General features: G+C 35.4%; 1 protein-coding gene across 2 annotated transcripts in view; it reads left to right on the forward strand.

The window, feature by feature from the left end:
* Positions 1 to 3,036: 3,036 nt before the first annotated feature.
* Positions 3,037 to 19,540, forward strand: part of samd4a (sterile alpha motif domain containing 4A) — an 80,441-nt gene continuing 63,937 nt past the window's right edge. For both annotated transcript variants that reach the window (XM_009292907.5, XM_009292908.5), the window contains exons 1-2: positions 3,037 to 3,573; positions 10,401 to 10,943. In XM_009292907.5, coding sequence (XP_009291182.1) covers positions 10,748 to 10,943 — 196 coding nt within the window. In that variant the 5' untranslated portion in view covers positions 3,037 to 3,573; positions 10,401 to 10,747. The remainder of the gene's footprint in view (positions 3,574 to 10,400; positions 10,944 to 19,540) is intronic.

Genomic DNA, 19,540 nt, shown 5'->3' on the forward strand with positions numbered 1-19,540 from the left:
TTTAACATATATACTTAGTTGATGCTGTGAAATATTGGGAAATCCTGTTAAACAGGTTATCAGTGTAAGTGTAACATATAGCAACATGTTTTAGGTGTCACATTCACTCATTTAGCAATGCTTTTTTTCCAAATGTTTTAGCTTAGTTATTGTATATTTATCTAATTTAACATGTATAATAATATTGGTTTATTTAATCTATTGCCTATTTTCATATGATTTTATATTTAAGCACCTATATTTCATATATTTTGTTTATTTGTTTATTTAATGCAGTATATATATATATATATATATATATATATATATATATATATATATATATATATATATATATTTTTTTTTTTTTTTTTTTTTTTCTTTCTTCATCTTATATTATTTAATGCTATATTTGCCAAAGTTATTTAGGTATTATATGTTATTAATTTGGTTATTATTTAACATATATATTTAGTTGATGCTGTGAAATATTGGGAAATCCTGTTAAACAGGTTATCAGTGTAAGTGTAACATATAGCAACATGTTTTAGGTGTCACATTCACTCATTTAGCAATGCTTTTTCCCATATGTTTTAGTTATCAAATTTAACATATATTTCATTATAATATTGGTTTATTTAATCTATTGGGTGTTTTTATATGAGTGTATATTTATTTAAGTAGCTATGTTTCATATATTTTGTTTGTTTATTTATTTATTTAATGTGGTATGTATATATTTTTCTTCATGTTATAATATTTATGCCACATTCATTCATTTAGCTATGATTTTTCATATGTTTTAGTTTGTTTATTATTTATTTATCTAATTTAACATGTATTTTATTATCACATTGCATGGTTTATTTAATCTATTGAGTATTTTCATTTGATTTTATATTTAAGCAACTATTTTTAATTTTTTTGTTTAATATATTTATTAATTTATATAGATATTTTGTCTGTTATAATATATTTTTTAATGTTATATATACATAGTTATTTAGATATGTTATTTTTTTTGCTTGACAAATATATTTATTTTCTGTATTTACCGTAGGCCTATTTAAAAAGCAAATATTTATTTTCTTACAATATTTTTTTTAAAATATACATTAGCCTATATATTCTTATGTATTCGTTTGTATCAAATCTAGCAGCTATATTACATACATTTCTTGTAATATACTATCAATTTATTAGATAGGAGATGCGGTGGCGCAGTAGGTAGTGCTGTTGCCTCACAGCATGAAGGTTGCTGGTTCAAGTCCCGACTGGGTCAGTTGGCATTTCTGTGTGGAGTTTGCATGATCTCCCTGCGTTCACAAGGGTTTCCCCCACAAGTCCAACGACGTGGTAAAGGTGAATTGGGTAAGCTAAAATTGTCTGTATGTGTGAATGAGAGTGTATGGGTGTTTCCCAGTGATGGGAAGCATCTGCTGCGTAAAACATGTGCTGAATAAGTTGGCAGTTCATTCCAATGTGGCAACCCCAGATTAATAAAGGGACTAAACCGAAAATAAAATAAAAAAATGATTTATTAAATTTAGCTATTTTTGTGTAGCTAATCATTTTTGCAGTTTTCTTATCTATATTATTTACATAAATAATTATTATATATTATATTTATTTTATCTTTATATCTTTATATTAACAGATTTTTTAACTCGTCAATGCACAATAAACATAAAATTTATGAAAACCAATTATTGTTGAATAATATTATTTAATAATCATTATTAATTAAGTTATCTGTTTTTGCCAATTAACTTTTTATTCATTCATTCATTCATTTTCTTGCGGGCTTAGTCCCTTTATTAATCCGGGGTCGCCACAGCGGAATGAACCGCCAACTTATCCAGCAAGTTTTTACGCAGCGGATGCCCTTCCAGCCGCAATTCATCTCTGGGAAACATCCACACACACTCATACACTACAGACAATTTAGCCTACCCAATTCACCTGTACCGCATGTCTTTGGACTGTGGGGGAAACCGGAGCACCTGGAGGAAACCCACATGAAGGCAGGGAGAACATGCAAACTCCACACAGAAACGCCAACTGAGCCGAGGTTCGAACCAAATAAGTTTTAATATTTTTTTAATTTAAATTATTGATCTAATAATAGTATTAATATTTGTATTTGGTATTTTGTTACTCTTTTATGGGATGTAGTAGCTGTTCCTTATTTATTTATGAATGTAACAGCTATACTTCGAATATTAGCTTGTTAATTTAGTTAATTGTTCAAGTAAAATATGTATTTATTGCTTGTAGTCTAACAATACCTTTTTATTTTTTATATATAGCTATTCAATTTAGCATCCAGATTTTATTTTCTTACAATATTTTTTATTAATGTAGTAATGTAGGCCTATATTATTTTGTGTTTATATTCATATCAAATCTAGAAACTATATTTAATACATTTCTTATAATATTAGCCATTTATTTTGTAGCTAATCATTTTTCAAACTTTTATTAGTTACATATATAATTATGAGATATATATATATATATATATATATATATATATATATATATATATATATATATATATATATATATATCTTCATATTACTCCATTTTAATTTATTTTTGTTATTTAATTTAAATTGCATTTATTTATAATATTTATAATGTTAGTTTAATTTAGCATATTTTTATATAAATATTTATTTATTGACTGTAGTCTAACAATAGCCTACCTTTTTATTTTATATATAAAGTTATTAAACTTAGCATCTAGTTTTTAAAATGCATTTCTTAAATAAAAATTAAATATTTTCTTGTACTTTTCTTGTATCTATCTATCTATCTATCTATCTATCTATCTATCTGTCTATCTGTCTATCTATCTATCTATCTATCTATCTATCTATCTATCTATCTATCTATCTATCTATCTATCTATCTATCTATCTATCTATCTATCTATCTATCTATCTATCTATCTATCTATCTCAAACTGCGGTACAGCAGCGCCGCCTCATGGACGGAATCCACAACTACAACGCGCCCAGTCGAAGAATCCAAGGGCGGAATCAACCGTATCCCAGTTTCCTTTTTTCCGACACTTTGTTAACCCACTTTCTGCGCGCGTCACAGTAGGTCAGAATTACAATATTCCACCACAACACAAACATCCTCAGACTTTGACGGCTACAACTTTTTTTCTCCCCCTCCCCTCGAAAGAAAAAAAACAACAGTTCAAACAAAACTTCCACCCCTGCTGTAACATCGTCCAGTTTGATGCGGACACCTCTCGGACTCTTTTCTCCCTTAAAAAAGCTCCCCGGTCAGTCGTACTCCTGTCGGATAAGCAACACGATCTGCTCCCCAACTCCGTTCTCTATTTTTGTGCTTCCTTGTGCTGCCAAGCCCCTGACGTAATGCTCCGTGTTAATTATTAGCATGTGGGAAGCGATGCCGAGACTCTCCTCTGCTGCTTAAACAAGAGCGACTGACTGCGGGGAGGAAAACCTCGTCAAGATGGCCAAACACTCTGACCCAGAGTGAAGGGGCACCGCTGCTCCCTGTCCCGTCCCGTCCAGTCCTGTCCTACGACCATCACCAATGCAACTGCGCCTTTAGGTGAGTGACTTTTGCCTGACTGATTATTTAAACGGGTGTATCACTCAACCAAGCCGCAACTGTATAGCTTTGTGAATTGTCTGAGTATGGAAAATGTAACGGGATAAAAGTTTGGAGTTATTAATAACTCATAAAAGGGGTTGCTTTTGCCAGGGTTTACATCATTGGACTGCTGACTTAGGGATTGCTTCATAGGGCTTTGAAAACATTGTAAAAATTTAGACTGAATTGTAGGCTACCTAACGTTATGTACTGGCTTACAGTAGAGCAACGGTTTTTTGGGAACGTTCTGGACTGTTTGGATATCAAATGTTTGCTGTCGCGTCTATAGCCGCGATTACAGATTAAAAGCTTGTGTTTGTTTTTATTTGTCTACATTTGATGTGTTTTGAAAGCAAACTGCGACTCTAAAGCAAACAGATTGATATATTGAAGCTACATCATTCTTGCGCTGCTCAAAGTTTACATTTCATCTGTGAATAACGTCAGCATTTGCTTTTAATAGGTAGTCATTAAATAACGCGTAGGCTACAAACTCGCTCGTGCCTGCTAATGTGCCAACTAGCCCTTCAGACATGCTTGGGATAGGGTTTGTGTCATCCTAGATTCGAATCTAGAAACTCTTCAGAGGAAAAAAAAGTTTTGGTCACTGAGTCGATTTGTGAAATTACGCCAGTAGGTGGCAATAAGCAAGTCTCTCAAGCCTGTTCATATTTACTAGTCCACATTTGATGTGTTCTGAAAGCAAACGTGTGTGGATGACTGTAAATTAAAACAGATTCATATTGAAGCCACATCATTCTCGCGCCGCTCCAAGTTTACATTTTATTCTCGAAAACATCAGCATTTGCTTTTAATAGATGGTCACCAAATAACCCGTAGGCTACAAACTCACTCATGCTTGCTAATGTGCCAACTAGCCCTTCAGACATACTTGGGATTGGGTTTGTTTCATCCTAGATTCTAATCTACAAACTCTTCATAAGGAAAGAGTTACGCCAGTAGGTGACAATAAGCCAGTCTCTCAAACCTGTTCATATTTATTCGTCCACATTTGATGTGTTTCAAAAGCAAACGATATGTGGATGACTCTAAACGGATTAATATATTGAAGCTACATCATTCTTGCGCTGCTCCAAGTGTACATTTCATTCGTGAATAAAGTCAGCATTTGCTTTTAATAGATGGCCACTAAATAGCGTGTAGGCTACAAACGCGCTCGTGCCTGCAAAAGGCTGATTTATACTTCTTCGTCAAGTGACCTGCGTAACCCACGACACACGCAACGTGCGTAGCTGTGCATTTATACTTCTGCGCGCTGTCTCTGTTGGTCTGCCCTAACACTTCCAAAACGCTAGTAGGCAGTGAGGTGTTAATGTGTATCTGTGTGGCGTTTCTTCGCTGGTGCTTTGTTTTTTCTGAACGCTTACTGGATATACAAGTGGCTCAAACTAGCTCATTTTGAGGCAGAAACTGAAGGACGTGCAACAACTTTAACTATGAGGTAAACACAAAACAAAACTTTCCATCCGGAGCTCCTTCACGGGACTCCACGCTTGTAAACAATCGCTCCATTGGGCTCGCACCCGTCGCGCAGCTCTCGGTCCCGCCCAGACTCGTCAGCGATACCAAGCTGACCAATCACAGAGCCTGCGCTACGCATCGTCGCGACGTGTAGTTACATTTTTGAGAGGTGCATGTCAGCAACGCCGACGGCCACGGCATAGGGCTATGCGTCAGCGCCGTAGCATACGTGTGCGCTTGACACAGAAGTATAAATCAGCCTGTAGCATACGCGTGTGCTTGACATCGTGTCATCCTAGATTCGAATTTAGAATCTCTTGATAGGGGAAAAAAAAATTTGGTCACTAAATCGATTTGTGGAATTACGCCAGTAGGTGGCAATAAACAAGTCTTTCAAGCCTGTTCATATTTATTTGTCCACATTTGATGTGTTTTGAAAGCAAACAATGCGTGGATGACTCTAATGCCGAGTTCAGACTGCATGATTTTGAAAGTAGTCGTGTCACAGATGTTTTCACACTGCATGACTGTCTGGGCTTGCGTTTCGTCGCTGCTTTGTTTACACTGCAAGATGGTTCGGCGACATGGACATTCACATTGCACGACTTTACTATAGGGAGAATCGCCGACAACTTCGTCCAAACTACGTCTCACAGCCAAAAACATGTAGTATATCTTTTGTTATTAACTACATAATGAGAAAAAGCCTTTAATGGGGTAGAACATGTACATGTTTGCTCACCTGGGTTTAAAGGGAATTAGCCATTTCTCCTCAACGTTGATAATTAACTAATTTCTTTCAGTATGAAATGTCAAACAGACACGGTTGCTCCTGAGTCCTGTCAAAGCTCCACTAGTTTTTCCTCCATTTCGTGGGTCCAAATAAACCGAAAAAGAGCGCTTTTAACTTCTCCCCTAGCCTCCCGCTGGCCTGCAGCAGGTATACACACACGCACACACAAGTGAATGCTGCTCTCTCATTGGCTGTAGGCGATCGCTGATGTTATTTTCAGTCAAAACTCAATTCACACGGCGCGATTTAAATCGCTGACAGCTCCAGATATTTAGCATGCTAAATATCTCACAGGCATCGGCGACTCATCGGCGATTCTCTCAGATCGCGTCTTTGATCGTTCATACTGTGTGATTGTCACTCACGTGCACGAGCAGCGATTTGCCTGTGATTTCAGGCATTTGTCGGCGATTTCTCAAAACCTGTCGGCGAGCCAAAATCGGGGCTAAAATCACGCAGTCTGAACTAGGCATAAATGGATTAATATATTAAAGCTACATCATTCCTGCGCTGCTCAGTTTATATTTCATAAGCGAATAATGTCAGCATTTGCTTTTAATAGATAGCCACTAAATAACGCGTTGGCTACAAACTCGCTCGTGCCTGCTAATGTGCCAACTAGCCCTTCAAACCTAACTGGAATGGGGTTTGTGTCATCCTAGATTCGAATTTAGAAACTCTTCAAAAGGAAAAAAAAAGTTTTGGTCACTGAGTCGATTTGTGGAATTATGTGAGTAGGTGGCAATAAGCAAGTCTCTCAAACCTGTTCACATTTATCTGTCCACATTTGATGTGTTCTGAAAGCAAACGGTATGTGGATGACTGTAAATCAAACAGATTTATATTGAAGCTACATCATTCTTGAGCCGCTCCAAGTTTTACAGTACATTCGCGAAAACATCAGCATTTACTTTTAATTGATAGTCACTAAATATTGTGTAGGCTACAAGTGCGCTAGTGCCTGCTAATGTGCCAACTAGCCCTTCAGACATACTTGGGATGAGGTTTATGTCATCCTAGAGTCGAGTCTTTAAAAACTCTTCATGGATAAAAAAAGTTTTGGTCACTGAGTCAATTCGTGGAATTCGTAGCCATGTCAGTAGGTGGCATTAATCAAGTCTCTCAAGCCTGTTCAAATTTATTTGACAACATTTTGTCAGAAAACTTATTCGGAGGTAATGTAAGCCACCACACAGGAATCAGAAAAGCTAATAATAGTAAATGGTTTGCTGTGGATTTCCCATCTTACAGTGAATCTGAACCTGAAATTTTCATTTGCGTTATTTCAGGATGTCAGTTTCTCAGGTCAATACTGAAGCCAAGCTGTTCTGCAATCATCTGCCACAATCTGTTTCTATATCCCATATCTGTGTATTTCGCAATTTGTTTGTTGTTAAATTATCTGAGCTGCGAGTCTGATGGTATTCTGGATTTTGGCTTTCACTTCTACAGTGGCACAGATGCAAAAAACACAGACAATTGAAGCAATCTGATTTTTTTTATGATGGTCGAAAATTTCGAAGACAGTAGCATGTTTCCATCCAAAGAAGCAAATTAAATTAATTACTTGCACCTCAGAAGACAATGCAGATACACAATGAATGCATGGTGGCGTTTGAAGGTGCACAGGCGCTCTGAACTATTCTGGAGGTAATTATTAATGTAATACCACTAATACTGAAACGGTTAAGGTGTTTTAGAATGACCAAAATAACATTTCAGATGTTTTACAATGTGTTCAGCCTGCTGGCTTTGTCCATTAACACACATTTTTATCATCACATGATCTCTTATAACAAAATCTCATGGCCTTTTTTTAATGCGCATACTGGAATTTGTTCGCTAAAAGTGTTTCCATTGTAGTTTATTCGCATCTTTTCCTATTGAACACAAAGTTTATCCTACTTATGCGCATACGTTTTTTATGCGCATTTTCAAAATGTATACGCAACTGGGTGTTTCCATCAACCGATTTTTTTATGCGCATCTCCAAAATGCGCATAAAAGTAGGTGGATGAAAACATAGCTATTGTTAAAATGTGATTGACACAATGTGAGATCATATTTATTTTTTAAAGTATGAAAATTTGGACAAATTTGAGCTAGGTCTGCACAATTAATTGAAATAAAGTCATACTTGCAATTCAACAAAAATGACAATTCTTATTCACATCTTGTCAGGGAAGAACAGTTCTGTGAACAGTAGTAAATCTCCTCTGAAAGCCAGAAGGCGCTCTATTGCAAAAAAAACAAATACTCTGTGAATTAGAGAGACCCTGGAAATCAAACAGAGGATTAAACTGTGTTTATTGATTCAATTTGACCAATAAACACACGACTAATCATCTCACGGAAGGATTCATTTTTTTAACACGAGTTTTGCGTTGAGATTGAAGTATAAACTTGTTACTAAATGTAGTATTGTGCTTTCAAATGTAGCAGCAACACAAACCCATAGTTCTCTGAGAAGCGACGCAAAACAGCCATCAAATCACAAAATATTTCTGTCTATAATCATTAATTTATTCATTAATTTTCCTTTGGCTTAGTCCCTTTATTGATCAGGGACCGCCACATCAGAATGAACCGCCATCTTTTCCAGCATATGTTTTACACAGCGGATGCCCTTCCAGCTGCAACCTAGTACTGGGAAACACCCATACACACTAATTCATTCCCAAACATAAACTACAGCCTTTTTAGTTTATTCAATTCACCTATACCGTATGTCTTTGGACTGTGGAGAAAACCAGAGCACCCAGAGGAAACCCACATGAACACTGGGAGTACATGCAAACTCCATGCAGAAATGCCAACTGATCAAGCTGGAACTCAAACTAGCGACCTTCTTGCTGTGAGGTAGCAATGCTAACTACTGAGCCACTGTGTTGCCCCTCTCTATAATCACATAATCAAATTGTCCACAATTGTTTTGCGTAGTTTGTCAGTGAACTGTAGCTCTGTAATAAGTGCTGCTCCATCTTAAAGCAGGCGCTGGACTTTTAATACTGATTAAACAACTAGCTTAACTGACAACATTTGCATAAAAATCACCTTCTATTAATCGTGCAACTCTACAATGAACTTTAGACTCACAAGCTGCCACTTTTTCAACAAGCCTTTCAGACAAGTGTGTTTTTTTTGTTCAGTTGAGAAATTTGCAAACTCCACACAGAAATGCCAACTGACCCAGCCAAGACTTGAACCAGCGACCTTCTTGCTGTGAGGCGATAGTGCTAAACCACTGAACCACTGTGTCACCATTTATCATTGAATGTTTTTTTTTGTAATACAAAGATTTCTGACAAATGTTCAAGATTTTCATTTATGTTGTGAACTAATTGTATTTGTTGCCTAATTGTGTTATTCATGCCAAGCCTGGTAACACTATGTTCTGGTGTACATAGCTTTTATACTCCACCTTTCATTGGTTTGGTTATAAAGTACTTTTGCATGCTTATGTACACTGAAAATATAACACTCGTGCACATAACACTGTTTTCACAAATTTGTGTTTGTCTAACAACAACATATCTTAATGGTATCATTTTAAAAAAGCTTGCACTTTTAAATCCATGGAAATTGACCAGCAAAATGCAAAAAGAATCTCTTATTTATAGCTGAAAATTGTGTTGTTTAATGGATGAAAACCAGTCATATTTGAAGATATATGAATATACAGTGTCATTTACAGTTTTGAATACTACACCCACTTGTCATGTTTCTGAAGGGTTGTTAAACCAGCAAAGAGATTCATGTGTAAACTATCACTGAAAAAAATTATTCAAAGATGATTCCTTGGATTTACTCATTTTTTTACGTTAAGTGGTTGTAAACAATTTAATTGTGTTGAATTTAAACAAACAAATTTAATTGAACATTATTCAATTTAATTTGTTTGTTTAAATTCAACACAAATAAATTGTTTGCAACAGTTCTGCATGCAACACTTTTTTTAGTGTACAGCTGACTATACTGTCTACTAGCTAGTAAATTTGCTAGATAGTAGATTATCGACTGGCCAAACCAGCATAGTCAGACTGTCTTTTTTTTGGATCTGGTTGAACAGCTATTTGACCAGCTTGGGCCATAAACTAGCTTCTAAAACCCAATTGCCAGCTTTAAAATACATTTTTTCCAACTGGGTTTGACTTAAAAGCTGCAGTGGACCTTTTATGCTGTTTCTTTGCACAGTCAGCAGATTTTCAATGAAATTTTATTGAGAGTACAGAAGTTGAAAACTTAACACATGAAGTAAATAAGTATCTTCTTTACTTGTATTTAAGGTTTACAATGCAAATCCAATTAGATCTACTTGTTTGATGAACAAAACCTACAGTAAATCTCTCATATAACCCATCCAGTAAAATACAGAAAATATTACTTTACAAATTGAGTTCTACATAAATAATCTGGATAATTTTACTAAACTTATTGTAAATACTGAAATTCTGTGTGGGGCTACTCATTGTGTATGTATTTATACAATCTCCATCCTTTCCTTTCACAGAAAAGGGATGTTCTCTATTGAAAATGCCATCAAGGCTAAAGCTGGACAGTCACTGTATGCTGGAAGAAAGCTGAGGAACATTTTGTAAGTGGCCAGAGGACTTGAAGAGCACCAACTAAACATCAATCTCAAAAGCTTCGTACAGGGATTCCCCCACACCAGGTGCAACTCCAAAACCCAAGAAGAAAGATGCAATACATTGGTACCTACTAATAGCAAATAACACCTTAAAGGGCTGTTCTTCTTTGCCAAACCTCAAGTGACAGTGGAAGCGAGTGCAATTTTGTTGGATAAGCCTCAGTCTTTTCTCTTGTCAAGTCTTGTATCGTGAGCCTGGCCAACAGATCATGATGTTTCGTGACCAGGTGGGAGTCCTCGCCGGCTGGTTTAAGGGATGGAACGAGTGTGAACAGACTGTGGCCTTACTGTCGCTCCTCAAGCGGGTCAGTCGGACCCAAGCACGCTTCCTCCAGCTTTGCCTGGAGCATTCCTTGGCTGACTGCACCGAGCTGCATGTTCTGGAAAGAGAGGCCAATAATCCAGGTCAGTACAGAGACTATCACCTTTTCTGCCAGTATTAACCCCATGCAAGCATGTGTTTTTGAGCTGTACCCTTTAAGAACAGGTGCATACAATTTCTTAGGCATTAGATGTTGGTACTTCTTTTGGATTTGTGTAATAATGATTTAATTTGCATTATTATTTATATTGTTGAGTTAGATTTGAGGGATGGCTTCAATGTGGGCATGTGTCCATGCTCGAGCAAACCAATTAGCTCGATAAAGACTGTTATAGACACAGCATTACCGTAATGTACAGAAATCATTTTAAATATCATTATGTTTTGATTTGTTTATTAATAATGAATATTTTCTAATTATGTTTTTTATTTATATCTCTAATATATTCTTGAAAATCTGTTATTTTTACAATAAGAAAATTATTTTGATGACATATTAAAAGATTATATTTAAGAATCGCAGTGTAGCAATCAAAATATTAATTAATTGCCATTAGAATTTTTTATACTTTGTCGCTGTCCTTTAAAGGACACCTATGATGAAAATCATCTTTTTTAAGCTGTTTGGACAGAACTGTGTTTAGGTACAGTATAGTGTGTCCACTGTCATATTAGGGTGATATAAAGACAATAAGTCTCTTTTTTAAATTCCCTGACTTTAAAAAAGTATCCAAATCCCTCCCATTTTGAGGCCTACTGCAACGTGATGTAGGAGTGCAGTTTCACCGGCCACCGAATTGATTCACAGCCGCGTATTAACATGTCTTCGTAGTAAAGTGTACTGTTTAATCATATCAACAAGACAAGACGTGCGCAAAGCAACTGGGATTAAAAGATCTGTTCAGCTCTCTGTGATCATCAATCATCATTAAATGTGATAAAGAATGATTTTCACTCAAGTTTAAAACGTTTTTAAAACAGTGCATGTTTGTAATGAATTACAGCGATGTTAACACAGCCGCGTGTCAGTACAATTATAAAAGAAGACGCTTTAATCCTAGTTTGTGGACGTTAAATCTGATTTATTTTGTACATGAACATAACGGATATCTATACAGCAGTGAATATTAACATTTATTCTGTCACAATTGCTGTGCAAAAACAGTGCAAAGTTAAACACGCATGCTGTGTGTGTTTGAACTTTTTAACGACATCGTGAGTGACTCATTGCAGAAAGGCTTGAATTAACTTAACAACAAATACATCAAATAATCATTGGGAAAGTTTGTACTGTAGTATTAACTCAGCCGGAGAGCACACTCTGACAGGCACATGGGAACAGTGGGCAGGGAGAACTAGCATTAAAGGTAGAGGCCGCAAAATTAGCTACATTGTGTTTAGAGGAGAAAAATCCAATAATGTGAAAGGTATAATAAATAATCTAATGGTTGTTTTGAGTTGAAATTTTACAGACACAGTCTGGAGACATAAAACCCTTATCTTAAATCTTGAAAAAAGGGTAAAATAGGTGCCCTTTAAACTACTAGATTTTATCCATTTGTCAGTTTATCATATTTTTAAATATACTAACATTCAGTATGACTATTCTCTTGTACGTTTTTACAAGTACTAGTCAGAATAAGCATTGTTTTTTCATAAATATTTTGACATTTCGATACTTAACTTCCATATGACATGCTTTCTATCTATTCTAAATCACTTTGGTTAATTTAATTTGATGCAGACACTAAAATGGGACATCTTGCTTGTGATCCAGATGTTAAATTTACTTTTTTATTTATACACTGAAAAGCAAATACTCTGACTTACAAAACCGAAGGCATAATTCATCATATTAAAACAAATAAGGTTAAATCTACAGTTAGGAAGACCCTCTTCTTTCTTGCACACATACTGTACATGGTGTAAACCTCAAACATGGGATTCCCATCAGAGTTTATAGTGGGCCGGGACTCATAAAAAGCCTCCTCCTGCCTTTGCGGTGGTGCGTGTTGTATTTTATATGAGGGATTTTAGCACAGCTCTGTCATTGTTATTCTAAAACATCAAGATGAAGACATCAAAGAAGAGGTTTCTTTTAAAGTGCTCCTCCTTGCCCTGGTGTGTCCGCTGACATTAAAACCAGCTGAAACTCTTCTGGATGCTGTCTTTCTGCTGCTGGACTCATACGTTCTTATGTGATGATGAAGCGCTATTTGTTATTGCAGATGGTGGATTTGCATGCTCGTATGTGGTGATGACCTTTTGAATAAATGCGCTGAAGTGTGTGTATTGCTGGTGTTCATGACATTGTGACGTTTGTTCCAATATACTTGTAGAGACCAAAAATCACTTTCATGGAATAAATTGTCAACTGTAATAGATTTTTTATTCCATATACCTTGACATGTTAATAAGTGGGCGTGGCTAACTTGTGTACAGTGTGTATGTGTATTAGCCATGAGATTGAGGAGAGCGCTCACTGGAGCATTTGTAGTAAGATCAGGGGCCTGTTTCAGAAAGGAGGTTCAAACAACTCGGAGTTTAAACTTGAACTCTGAGTTGATTTACCAAGAGATTAAAAACTCAGAGTTTTCGGTTTCAGAATAGCTGATCTGAGCTGGGTCAATCAACTTTGAGTAGACCAACTCAGAGTTAAGCGCGCACACCGTGACTTTAAAAAGGCATTATCAATGGAGCGCAGATATTACGAGTGACTATGGCAACATCTTAAAAAAAAGATCACCATTTCTTTCTCCGGCTGAACTTGATCTGCTCATGCAAAGTTATAGCAAATATAAGTGTATATATTTTAAAAGAAGCAGCCATCAGTGAAACAGAGACAGTTAGCCTGGGAAAACAGCTGCTCAAGTCAATGCGTAATTTTTAATTTTAAGTATTTAAACATTTAAGTATAATAAAATAAGTAATGTAATGTGTGTCGTTTATACTTTTTTCTAAACTTTTATACACTTTTATCAGTTTTAATAGATTTAACAGCGCACTTGTTGTGTGTCTGCCTTTTTATTGATCAAGTGATAGAAGTTTAGAACATTAAGAAGGTAATCAGTAAGAAAATAATTTTTAGACAGAATAATAATCCCATTAATCTAGTAACAGTGCATGTCGAAGGTTAAGCTAATTATTTATGAAAAAAGGATAAGCCTCGTACGTGATTTCTGTGTGTGACAAAAATGTAGGCAATAGCTGTGTTTCCATCAAAATATAGGCTATTACATAAATTTGTGCAAAACTGGAATAATGCCTAAAAATAAAGCAGCGTTTTTATCCAAACAGTCGAAGAGAACACAATCGTCACTTCCTGATTAACTTGTGCCAAATATCAACAGTAAAAACAGAATTTACTGCGGTCGAAGAAGCTGCGTCAATGATTTTTTTATTTAATTAATGTACTTGCGCCTCAGAATACAATTGACACACAACGAACACGTGGGGGCGTTTGAAGCCAGACGCGGAGATCTTGACACACTCCAGACGCTCGGAGGTAATTAATAATATACACTAATACTGAAACAGTTCAGGCATTTTAGAATGACTAAAACAACATTTAAGATGTTCTGCAGTGTGCTCAGTCTGATGGTTTGTCCTTTCACATACATTTTCATCATCATCTCTAACAAACCTTTTTTTAATGTACATACTGTAATTTGTTAAGTGCACTTCGTAGTTTATGTACATCTTATCAAATAAAAGTTTAACCTCAGTTATGCACATGTTTAATTATGCGTATTTTCAAAAGTTATGTTAATCACGACGTATCCATCAATCGTTTTTATGGGCATCTCCAAAATGAGCCCTAAAATAGGTGTGTGGAAACGTAAGGCTAATGCGAGAAATACGCTTCATCTTTAAAAAAGGGGAGGAGACCGACTGAAACTCAGAGTTTAGGGAATAAAACCTGCTTCTGACCAGGTTAGATTCACAGAGTAAGTTACCACAGTAACTGACTCTGAGTTAAAGTTACCTTTCTTTCAGAAACAGGCTTGACTTACCCTGATTTCTTGAGTTTAACAAACCTGCCATTTTGAAACGGAAAACCCAGAGTTTCTCTCATTTCAGGGTTAAAATACTCTGAGTTTTCACTTAACCTCCTTTCTGAAACAGGCCCCAGGTCATCAATCTGAAGTAAATATTTACCTGTGATTTAGATTAATTCTTCCGACTTCAATCTGCGAATGCGAGTACAGAATAACTCTGTGTACAATATCCCTCACTAAGTTAAACAGTCCTATGTCTAGCCCTACAGGCTCTGCCGACTAACAGCGTCCTAATTCTCGCCCAGCAGCACCACTATTCACCTGGAGAGCTGTACATTTTTGACTAGGAAAATACACAAATAACAGTAGTTAGTTATGCCATAAAATGATTTCAGAATGTTACACATAAAAAAGGGTTTATTTATTGTCATACAGAGCTTAATTTAGTGTTTGATCTGTTAATAAATAATTTTTTTTTTTTACAATATTGCTCCCAAGCAGGCTTCCGCTTGGTCTTATTGCCTGGCTGCCCCATGAGAGAACCTCTTGAGGGTGGGCCTTTCGAAGGAACTAGGAAAACGTGACAGTCATTTTCATGTTAGCTGAGTAGCTGTATATAATCAAAGTAAGATATATGAAAAAAAGTCTCTACAAGTAAAGCATGAGCACACATTGCTTTGCATCTTATAAACCCAACCAAGCCTTAAAATCAAATTACTGGGATGATTTTGAGCCTTAATTTGTCCACAACTTTCGTTGTGTTTCAGCAAATGAAATTATTTTTGGTCACAAACCTTATTTTAATTCATAGTTTGGGAAAACTTTTTCAAAAACTCAACAACATGGACAATTTTACTACATTTTAATTATGTTGGCGGCTGTTTTTGGCCCATTGACTTCCAGTACAATGACAATTTTTCATTCCAAAAGCCATGACACCATATTATCATGCATTCTTGGTTGTTGGTGGTTTTCCCTGTTGGGAAGAGGTACAATTAGCATTTTTTTCCTCGTTTATTTTAGCAATTAGCCTTTTTTACACTTAGGTTAAAATAAAGTTATACCCCCCAACCTTAGGACCAAATATCATCAGAAATGTAATTTATGAACTTGTGGGGACATTTTTGTAGGTCTCCATAAGGAAAGCAGATTCTTAATCATACATACTGAAGAATTTTCATCATGTAAAAATGCTGAATATTTGTGTGTGTGTGTGTGTGTGTGTGTGTGCGTGTGCGTGTGTGTGTGTGTGTGTGTGTGTGTGTGTGTGTGTGTGTGTGTGTGTGTGTGTGTGTGTGTGTGTGTGTGTGTGTGTGTTTTGGGGTTAGGGTTAGGGTGAGGGTGAGGGGACAGAATTTATAGATTGCACAGTATGAAAATCATTACATCTATGTGAAGTCCCTATAAAACATAAAAACCCAATGTGTGTGTGTGTGTGTGTGTTTACCTGTGTGATTCACCTCAGGCTGTATTGCGCAGTTGTCTCGATGTCAGCCAGAACTCATGTCAGCTTTCTATTACTCACCAGACAGCAGGGATTCTTTGGTTGATCAGCAAATTTTCTTTCATTCGGGCAGACGTCTGGTTTATCCTGAGCCTTCATTAAGTATTGCAAACTGAACTCACGTCAGGCATTTGAGATGAGTCGTTGGTTTTTCTGTGTAAAGGTTATGATTTGACTTGTCTAGCAAGGCCAATTTTGAACCACTTTTACAGTGATATTTTACGCCATTTGAAGCCTGTGTGGGGTTTATAATGTATGGTGTTAAGGAATATTTTTTTTATGAAGTGAGGAGCATTATATATTATATTGCATATTTTATTTTTAATTATAGATAATATATTATTATTAATAATAATACTAATACTAGTATATATTATTAATATATTTTTCATACTTATAAACTATAGATGATTAATACTACATCTGTATGAAATGCCTACATTTTAGCCGTTTAATAATACAATTACAATTTTGTACTCGTAATATTATCATTTTGATCATATTTATTATCGTGTATTTTATATTTTGCAGTAAATTGTATTATTTTCTTTCATTTTTGCACTAATAATTTTACATTTTTATTTCTCATTTCTTTTATTTGTTATATGTGAAATGTATTGTTATATCAAGTTAACATTATTATCATATTTATTATATACAGTGCATCCGGAAAGTATTCATAGCGCTTCACTTTTTCCACATTTTTTATGTTACAGCCTTATTCCAAAATGGATTAAATTAATTAATTTCCTCATAATTCTACACACAGTACCCCATAATGACAATGTAAAAAAAGAGTTTTTTGAATTTGTTGCAAATTTATTAAAACTAAAAAACCTGAAAATTCACATGAACAAAAGTAGTCACAGCCTTTGCTCAATGCTTTGTTGATGCACCTTTGGCAGCAATTACAGCCTCAAGTCTTTTTTAATATGCTGCCACCAGCTTGGCACACCTGTTTTTGGGAATTTTTGCCCATTCCTCTTTGCAGTCAGTCTCAAGCTCTATCAGGTTGGATGGGAAGCATCCACTCCAATTAACTCCAAAGCATTAACTCCAAAGAGTTCAATTTAATTCTTATCAGACCAGAGAGTTTTGTTTCTTATTGTCTGAGAGTCCTTCAGATGCCTTTTGGCAAATTCCAGGCGGGGAGTGGCCTCCATCTGGCCACTCTAGCGTACAGGCCTGATTGGTGGATTGCAGCATAGATGGTTGTCCTTCTGTAAGGTTCTCCTCTCTCCACAGAAGAACGCAGGAGATCAAATCATGTCCATCAACTGAATTGACCACAGGTAAACTAATTAATCTGCTGAAACATCTCAGGAATGATCAGTGGAAACAGAATGTACTTGAGCTCAATTTAGAGCTTCATGTCAAAGGCTAAGATTACTTATATACTTATGTACATTTTTCAGGTTTTTTATTTTTATTTTTTTTTTATTTTGTAGAAATAAATTAATTGAATCTATTTTGGAATAAGGCTGTAACAGAAAAAATGTGGAAAAAGTGATGCACTGTATATTATTTTTCATACAGTATTCATCATATACATTGTTTTTGTGTGTAAAATGTGTATTTTTTACATTTATTTTATTGCTGTACATTTATTTAAACTATGTTTCTACATTGTATGTTTAATATATACACTTGTAGGTAATAATACTACTATAACAGACAGACAGACAGACAGACAGACAGATATATAGATAAATGGATAGATAGATAGATAGATAGATAGATAGATAGACAGACAGACAGACAGACAGACAGACAGACAGACAGACAGACAGACAGACAGACAGACAGACAGACAGATAGATAGATAGATAGATAGATAGATAGATAGATAGATAGATAGATAGATAGATAGATAGATAGATCGATAGATATCAATCAAACAAACACTTCACTAAACATGTCAGTTTGAAAAATGGTTCAGGATGGCTACTTGCGTTTACTTACTGAAATCAAAGATCCCCTTCTAATTCTCAAAGCAGTAAATGAGCACATTAAGGCATCCTTGTTCATATGAACGGTGCATGGAGGCTCAGAGTTAACTCGCAGCTGGAAGTCGACTGGAAAGATGCAACTATTTGGAAAGAGCTGCGCCAATGAGAGGAATCCACAATGACCTACTTATTTCCCCTCTGTGAAGGAGCTGCCTTGTTCCCCTGACCCAAATGATGCAACTTATTTGCCTCACATCTCAGCATCGCACACTGTAACAAAACACATGTGTGGGTTTTTTGCATTTTTAACTTCAGGTGATAATAATAATGATATATTTATTTAATATCTTACACTTTAATAATATTTAAAGTTCTGAGTCATTATACTGTAGTGAATGTCAGTTCATATTTGCATTGGAAATATGAGGTTCTGGTGAGGTTTTGGAATGCAGCTTTTGAATGTCTGTCATTTTATTTTGCAACCTTTTAAGCTGCAATCTTTTTTTAAACACGTGGATTTTGGAAATGGTTTCAAATATGTTATGTTAGGATAGGTAATAATAAACAACAGGTCACTAAACTGAAATTTTAATACTGTAAAAACAATTCTTTCAGCTTTAAAAAAAAAGTTGGATCAAACTAACTTTTCCAGTCATCTCAACTTATATCAATCAAATTGGCTAAAAGTATTAAGGTGAACTTTGTATGTTATTTGTAAATTTATGTTTTCGTTCAGTTTTTTACAGTGTAATGAATTTGATAATGTATTAGTTCAATGACAACCAAGCTAAACAAAGAAGTTTTTGTAAATTGACATTGAAACCGTGTCAGTCCAGTTTTCAGAGTTAAAGATCAATTTACTTCAGTTCAGAGTGTTTAATTTCCACTGCAAAAAGTCCAAGCACTGAAGAGCAAATCCATTGATGCGCAGCTCCACAAATCCCAAACCAAGCAAGCCAGTAGCGACAGTGGTGAGGAACAAAACTTCACCAATTGATAAAAGTGAAGGAACCTATAGATACCACGTGCATACACATATTTGAAGTAGATCTATTTTTAGTTGTAAAATCAGATCTCACAATATCTTTATAGATAAACTACAGATATAATAACTAAAAACACAACCATTGACCAATAGTCCTTAATGCACAATAATAATCTTTATAGAAATATGAAAAAAGTAGCCTAGGCTGAAATAATACAGCATTAATTATGCATTCAGTTAACCT

This window comes from Danio rerio, chromosome 17 (genome assembly GCF_049306965.1).
Source record: "Danio rerio strain Tuebingen ecotype United States chromosome 17, GRCz12tu, whole genome shotgun sequence".
NCBI lineage: Eukaryota > Metazoa > Chordata > Actinopteri > Cypriniformes > Danionidae > Danio > Danio rerio.